Consider the following 8,144-nt stretch of genomic DNA (forward strand, 5'->3'; position numbering starts at 1 on the left):
TTGGACAACGCTTCGCTTCTCAAAATTATATTTTCCTTCGACGAAACCTAGCACTATTATTGCCAATTTTAATCTAATATTTATTGCGACGATTTAACTCAATGTATACGAGCGATATTGTTTTATAAGTGTTAAACGATACTTTTCAACTACAATGTACAGATAGGGGCTAGACATGAAATACTGGAGGGCAGGACCTTTTTGGCATTTAAGTTGTTCTGAAATCCAACAACCCTATGCGGCCCTTCAAACCAGATTCCCCGTACCGTGAGCAGTTAAAAGGTATTATAATAACACTTTTTTAAATTTTATACATAGCGCATATATTGCTTATAGGTTCATAATAACGATAATGAACTTAAATATAAGTTATACTTAAAGTAGGGTAAGCATAACTCACATATAAGGGGGTTTAGCGAAGAACCAGGCTCTGCACGGGCAGAACTTCTACGCCGAAAGCTCTTCTTTTCGGAGTCTTCTGGCACTCCGGGACTCGATACTAACACCTAAGAAGGACTAGAGCAAAAGCGTTGAGGCTTTGGGAGTGTTTGGGAGAAGATAGTTTAAATGTGTGAAGAAATAGGATGATTTGTGCCTCTATTTATAGTTTGGAAATGACTCAACACATCATATTACTGAGCCCAACACGTCGTGTTAGGGTGCCAAGTATAACCATCTGGTGGCAACGTGTAGGGAAGAAGCAGTGGCTAAGATCGTGTCACGTGTCACTCGCAGGTTACTCCAAAAACTAATTATCTTCTAGAATATGTAACTTTCGCATACGGTCTCCGTTTTTATGTTCTTTATATCTTCCCGTAGGTATTGATGGGATCTACAACTTTTTTTTAGACTCCGTTGGCTAATTTTGACTTTATTTTTAAAGTTATATTTTAAGAGGTTTAGTAAGTTAAATTTAGTTAAAAATTCATAACTTTGTCACCCGACGTCCGTTTTTTACTACCTTAATATCGTTGAGTTCCTATTAATGAGATCTCCGGTTCTCATTTAGGTTGTTTCGGCTAAAAATCGATCTATCTAAAATTCGAATTCCGAGCTGCACACTATTATGCCAAATCTTTGAAATATCATAACTTCCTCATGTGAAGTCAAATTTGGACGTTCTTTTTATGTACATTATCGGTTTAATGTATACTACGACTCTATTTTATTGCTAAGGATAATAATTATTTTATCGCAAACTCACTTTTTACGTTACGCGTTGCCGTGCCGGTTTAGTTGTAAAACTTCGACGAGTCATAATTTCTTCGTTATAACTCGGGTTTCAGCGCTCTTTATATGTACGGAACCCTTGTGACATGTACTATAACTTGGTTAAGATTATTTATTGTAAACAACTTCTATAAAAATTCAATTTTAACGCTTATTATCTTTAAATTGACTAGACCGAATCTGTGGGCGTTACAGTATAATGGCACAACATCCTCCCCTCATGATTTTCGCATTCGATATATTTGTACTCTGTTGTTTTGGATATTATGGCTTGATGTTACCTCTAAAAAATTTAATGAATGATTTGATAATTTTTAAAAAGAAAAAAATTACTATTATTTTTGAGCCATTACATCATAGCAAGAATTTGATAACAGATATACATAGTTTACTAAAGAACCTAGAAATGTTCGTCTTGGTTTAGCTGATGATGACTTTAATCTGTTCAACAACTTTAATAATACTTGTAGTATTTGGCCGGTTATATTCACTACTTACAATACACCACCATCGATAGGTATGAAAGAGTCTTCTTTCATGCTAACTGTATTGATTCCTAGCCCTAGATCACCCGCAAAGGACATTTATGTTTACTTGAGGCCTTTGGTGGATGACTTGAAAATGTTGTGGGCCAAAGGAGTAGAAATGAGAGATGCATCAACCAACATTGTATTCCATATGTTCGCAATGTTGTTATGAACTATCGATGATTTCCCCGCATGTGGCTAGGGATGGCAAAAAAACCCGACACCGACGGTGAAAACCGAAAACCGAAGTCTTTGGGTCGGTTTTGGGGATTTCTTATCAGGTTTGGGGCGGTTTCAGGGGCTGAAATTGGGGAATTTATTGGGTTCGGGGATGGGGATGGGGGAGGAACAACCAATCCGGCCCAGCCCGATATATATATATATATATATATATATATATATATATATATATATATATATATATATATATATATAATATTTTACTTTAATATAATAAATTAATGATATAATAGAAGCGTATGTGTCTATCCGAATTCCTCCCAATACACAGGACTTCTGTAAAATATTTTATACTTTGTGAAACTCTATACGACCATCGGCATCCCTCTCTCAATAGTTATTCACTGTCTTTTTTCTCCCAAGCTTCAATCGACATTGGCGATTTGGCGTTAGAGTTAATAGCGATCAACATTCAGCTATAATCGAGTTTTGAAGCCCGACGTCCACAGTCCACTGCAGTGTTGCTCCATTCCGGTCGCCCCCTGTTCTCAGTTTCGATTGCTTCTATCCGATATTCTAATTACAAGGTAAATATTTTCTCGATTTCTTCCTGCTTTCTGATCACTTATCGATTCTCTTGACATATTATTTGCTTATCATAAAAAATCTTTAATAAATTTGAAACGATGTGGGAATTTTTTTAGCTTATTATGATTGAGAATGGAAACTAGGAATAGATATACATCATACCTTATAGTTACAGATTTTTATGGGGTTTTTAGTTGAAACGTGTTATGAAAATATGGAAAGAAATATAGCCTTTATGCTTACCTGGTCATTATGTAAGATTTATTAAACATATGTATCCTAAATTATATCTTCATGACTATCTTTATTTTATATTGGCAAAGATGAATACATGTTATGATTCATATTTTCAACTTTGCTTATGTTTTCAACTTTACAGTAAAGTGAAGTTTTATTTTATTTATTGATAGAGCTTTTTTGTCTATTATTATTTTAGGTATGGAACAACAAGCTGATAGCTCTAAGACAAATAATCCCAAAGATAACAACCATGGAGTTAATAAGTCTAATCTATCAACACCTGCTGCAAATGATTCTGTGACACAGAATGAAACTCCTAATGATGATGTACATGAACTTGAGTCAGTAGGTAGGAAGAGGAGACAAAGGTCAGTTGTCTGGAATCACTTTAAGAAGATGAAAGTGAATGGAATAGAAAAAGCGGAGTGCAAGTATTGCAAGAAGAAGTTGGGAGGGTCTAGTAAAAATGGTACAAGGCATTTACATGATCATTATAAAGTTTGTATAAGACGACCCTTTCAAGATATACGCCAACATATTCTTGTGGGAGAACGAAAAAAGGTCGATGGTAGTTCATCATATCTCTCCAACTACACATTTAATGCGGATAATTCAAGGAGAGATCTTGCAGAGATGATCATTATTCATGAATATCCACTTTCAATAGTAGAGCATCACGGCTTTCGGAAGTTCGTAGGAAATCTCCAACCTTTGTTTAAAGTTCCTTGTAGGAATACCATTAAAGGCGATATAATAAGTATTTATGATTTTGAAAAGCAAAAGACATTGAAGTTGTTAGACAAGAACACTAGTAGGGTAGCAGTTACAACCGATATGTGGACGGCGAGCAACCAAAAAAAAGCATTTATGGTGATAATTGCTCACTTTATTGATCATAACTGGAATATGCAAAGTCGAATTATGATGTACATGTTTATTATTTTTGTTTGTTCAACTAAAACTGGATTTAATTTAGTTATTATTATTTTTATTAACCTATAGATTATTGAACTAGGTTTATTTATGTGCCTTGTCCGCATACATCCGATGTTCTTGCTGATGTGCTATATGACAGTTTGTGTGATTGGAAACTTGATAGAAAGTTGTCCACAATAACTGTTGATAACTGCACCACAAATGATTTAATTATTAACATATTGTTGGAGAAACTTCCTTTGAGTTCACTTATTCAAAGGGGTAGGTTGTTTCGTATGCGATGTTGTGCGCATATTTTGAACTTAATTGTTCAAGACGGTTTAGATATCATTAGAGATGAGATTGAAAGGATTAGAGATAGTGTGGCATTTTGGACCGCAACACCAAAAAGGCAGCAAAGATTTGAGGAAACAACTCACAACTTGGAAATACCATTTGCAAAAAAATTATCACTTGATTGTAAGACTAGGTGGAACTCTACTTTTTTAATGCTCAGTGTTGCTATAGCTTACAAGGAAGTCTTCAAGAAGTTAAAACAACGAGAATCACAATATAAGTGTTTGCTAAGTGAGCGTGATTGGGAGTTGGCCAAAGAAATTTGTGATAGATTGCAATTATTTTACGAGGTAAAATCTATTCTTATATGATAATTTTTGCAATGTAATGTATCATATTTTAAACTATCCTTAGATAACTCACTAACTTTTATTTATTCGGTAATTCTTAGGTAACTGTAATGTTTTCGGGTACAAAATATCCTACAACAAATGTCTTTTTTCCATATATATGTGAAATTAGATATTCTTTGGTTGATTGGGCGTGTTCTTCTAACGAAGTTATTAAGCAGATGGCTACTAAGATGCTTCAAAATTTTGATAAGTATTGGTCTGTTATACATGGGATTATGGGGATGGCAGCGGTTTTAGATCCTCGGTATAAACTAAAATTTGTTGAGTTGCTTTTTCCGGTGCTTTATGGAAAAGAGAAGTCAGAGAGTGAAATTGAAAAACTTAAAGAACTCGTCTATAGTTTGTTTCAAGAGTATGAATCTAGTTCTCCTAGTACTAGAACTAGTTATGAGGGTGTTGGGTGTTCATCTTTCACTTCAGGGCCTTCGGTTGGTCATCGAGTTGAATTTAAGAAACTTTTCTCGAGTATTGCTTCGATTGCTAGCCAACATGATGATACTGGCATTACAACAGAGTTGGATAATTATTTGAAAGAGAAACTTTTGCCAAAAGATGTGGACCTTGATTTGTTAGCTTGGTGGAAGACAAACGGGTTTAAGTACCCAACACTACAAAGAATAGAAAAAGATATTTTAGCAATTCCTACTTCTACTGTTGCATCAGAATCTGCATTCAGCACCGGTGGAAGATTGGTAAGCCCTCATCGTAGTCGACTACACGCAAAGACGTTGGAGGCATTGATGTGTGCTCAAAGTTGGCTCTTGAATGAAATACGAGGTACGCCATATTTAATTTTAGGTATTAAAAATTCCTTGTTAGCTTATGGATTTAAATTTTATTGATATATTTTTGTATTTTTTATTCATAGAAACTTGTTCGGGTGAGTCAGAAGCTTATTGTCGCACTGTTGAGTATGATTATGATGTGGAAGAGGTAAATAAACTTAATAATAACATTACCGACTTATTGTGATTTTCTTGATTAAGGTCTCTACTTATTACTAAATTGTTTACTCTACTAATAGACATTTTGATATTTTGCAGGAAAACAAAGAAAGTAAGATTTAGAATTGACCACTTTGGAACTTTTGATTTGAGAAATTGAGTTGGTAATTTGTGTCCTCAACTTGTTGTTTGAGTCATTTAGTATTTATTATGTAAGGGTGATGCTTTTTGAGACATTGGTATTGTGGTTTGATCATGTAATCGTAACTTTTTTTTTGGCTTTGATGGTGTTTGAAACATATAATATTTATCCAGTTTGTTGTTATTTTTTATAATGTTTGAGATTTTTATGCTATAGTTTGGCTTAAACAATCATTTTAAAAAATTTAGTTTTATTTTAATATGGGTCTAATATGTTGAATATCATCAAAGAAAAATATTTAACAACCTAACAGGATTATCTACCCTTATCGGATTCCCCAATGGTGATTGGGTAAAACGTAATACCCGATGGGGATCACCGTTAAGGTCCCCGATGGGGATCGGGACAGTTTTGGGGAGTAAAAAGCTTATTGGTTTTGGGGATGGGGATACTAGAAACCGGACCGAACCCGCCCCGTTGCCATCCCTACATGTGGCAGTCTGTCCAGATGGAGTGGTCAAGGTTATTTAGCATGCCCTACTTGTAACGAAGACACATCTTGCATTTATGTGACCAACAAGATGTCTTAAGTTGGTCACAGATAATTCTTGAATATGAACCATAGCTGGATGGAGATTCTATTGTTTGATGGTCAACCTCAGACAAGATCGTGTCCTATACAATTCAGTAATGCAACTATATTAAAGAAAGTAACTCGTCTCTCTGGTTGTATTACAGGGAAACATCCTAATCACGGGGGTCAAAAAAGAAAGTGCGATGATGAAAGAAAAAAGAAAGAATTGAATCAGATGAAACGAAATGAAGTATCTTCTATGAGCTTGAGTATTGGCCTTCCCTCGGCCTAAAACACAATTTCGAGGGTTATGTTACAAACGACACTTTGGCATTCTACTCTATGTATCTTGAGGGTATGTAAACTAAATTCAACCATGCTGAAAGAAATAATGTCTCGACCTTCCAAAAAGGCAATTTTCTGTGCTCTCATCACAAATCGGACAATGTCAGCTAAGAAAATCGCCGAACTTTGTAAAGAGGCCAAAAAAATCATTGCATTGGTTTGTACTAAACAGTTGCAATGAGGATGAGATGAGAGGCTACAAATCTTAAGTTTATGATCTATTAACTACATTTTCGATAATTTTATAATATATTTTAACTATTCTAATTGTTTTGACCCATATCCAGTGAATTCAAATCATACTTGCCTAAAAGTTATTTCAAAATGGAATTTGTTGGGCTTTGAAGATTGCGTCTTTTGGGCTCACCTGATTATGCTATTTTGTATTCCGGTTTGGGCCTGTCCAACCGTGAGCCTTTTATGTTTTGTATATAAGTTTATGCTTGCATGCATATTAGGTTAAGGTTTTAGAGATCTGAGAATAGCGATACATCTAGACAACAACAGGTTTCTTTGATCGTTCTTGTAACCTTCCAATCCTCTACAGTTGATGTTCTTAATCGAGCTCTTCTGAGGATTTTGTTTAATCATTCGACATGTTTGATTCTATCTTGTCTCGTTTTTATTATTGTGTTTTTATCGTCTTAGTTTACTTACTTGTTCAAGATCTAATCGATCTTCATAGATTAAAAGTTTGTTAAATCTCATCAATTGGTATCAGAGCAGGAGGCTGTGTAATTGATACACATCTTTTCTGTGAAAAAGATTTCCATTAGGGTTTTTCCGCAATCATTAATATTTATTGAGCCGTCATCTCTTTATTGACGTATCTTGATATTTATTACTTTGCCCTAATCTGCTTTATTACAAGTATGATCTTTGAACAGGTTTTTACGATCATAATGGACGCGACACAATCAAACCTTATTAATATTTCCAACAGCATTGGTTCGACGACAAAGATTCCGATCTTATACACCCATGACTATGAAGTATGGGCACATCACTTCGAAGACTATGTTATTGGATCGGAGGAGAATGGGTATCTGATTTGGGAAGCCATCACCAATGGACCGTTTTCTCATTCTGCAACGTCCAGAATCATCAAGACTCAAAAAGAATACAATGATCTGCTAAAGGACGTGAAAGATATTGCACAAGATGAAAAGGATAAGTTCCAATGCAATATCAAGGCATTAAGATTGATCCGGTTCGCCCTTCAGTCCGATACTTTCAGATTGGTTAGCTCATGCACGACGGCAAAGGATGTTTGGGATAGACTTCGCGAACTGTATTCTACAGACGAAGATCTTGAACATTCGATTCAAACTTTGCTTCTATCTGAGTTTGGAGAATTCAGGCAAAGGGATGAAGAATCTGTGACCCAGACGTTCGATCGCTTCAATCATCTTCTCAGCAAGATGATCAAACACGATATTGAAAGGAAGCTCATCGAACAGAAGGTTACATTCCTGAATGGTCTGAGGTCTGAATGGAGAACAGTAGTTTCCACAGTTAAAGCCCATGAGCAGTTTAAATCATACTCTTTGGCGAAACTGGTGGGAATTCTCAAGTCTCAAGAGAAGATCGTGGTGCAAGAAAAGAACGTCGTTTCCAGTCTTGGTTCGTTGTCCCTCCTGTCAAAAAGTAAAGCTGTTATGGAGGATGAAGACCTCAACCTGGAAGAATATGATCTCACATCAGAGGATTATGCCTTGATGGTGTCCAATCCCAAAAGGTTCGTAAAGA

The 8,144-nt window shown here is 35.4% G+C and overlaps 1 protein-coding gene across 1 annotated transcript; it reads left to right on the forward strand.

The window, feature by feature from the left end:
• Nucleotides 1-2,963: 2,963 nt before the first annotated feature.
• Nucleotides 2,964-5,457, forward strand: LOC145036279 (zinc finger BED domain-containing protein RICESLEEPER 3-like). The gene is made up of 5 exons (XM_078984730.1): nt 2,964-3,691; nt 3,781-4,327; nt 4,429-5,167; nt 5,259-5,323; nt 5,434-5,457. The coding sequence occupies exons 1-5, from the start codon at nt 2,964-2,966 to the stop codon at nt 5,455-5,457; spliced, it is 2,103 nt and encodes a 700-aa protein (XP_078840856.1).
• The last annotated feature ends 2,687 nt before the right edge of the window (nt 5,458-8,144 follow it).

Source organism: Lactuca saligna, chromosome 3 (genome assembly GCF_052625555.1).
Source record: "Lactuca saligna cultivar CGN05327 chromosome 3, ASM5262555v1, whole genome shotgun sequence".
NCBI classification, from domain to species: domain Eukaryota; kingdom Viridiplantae; phylum Streptophyta; class Magnoliopsida; order Asterales; family Asteraceae; genus Lactuca; species Lactuca saligna.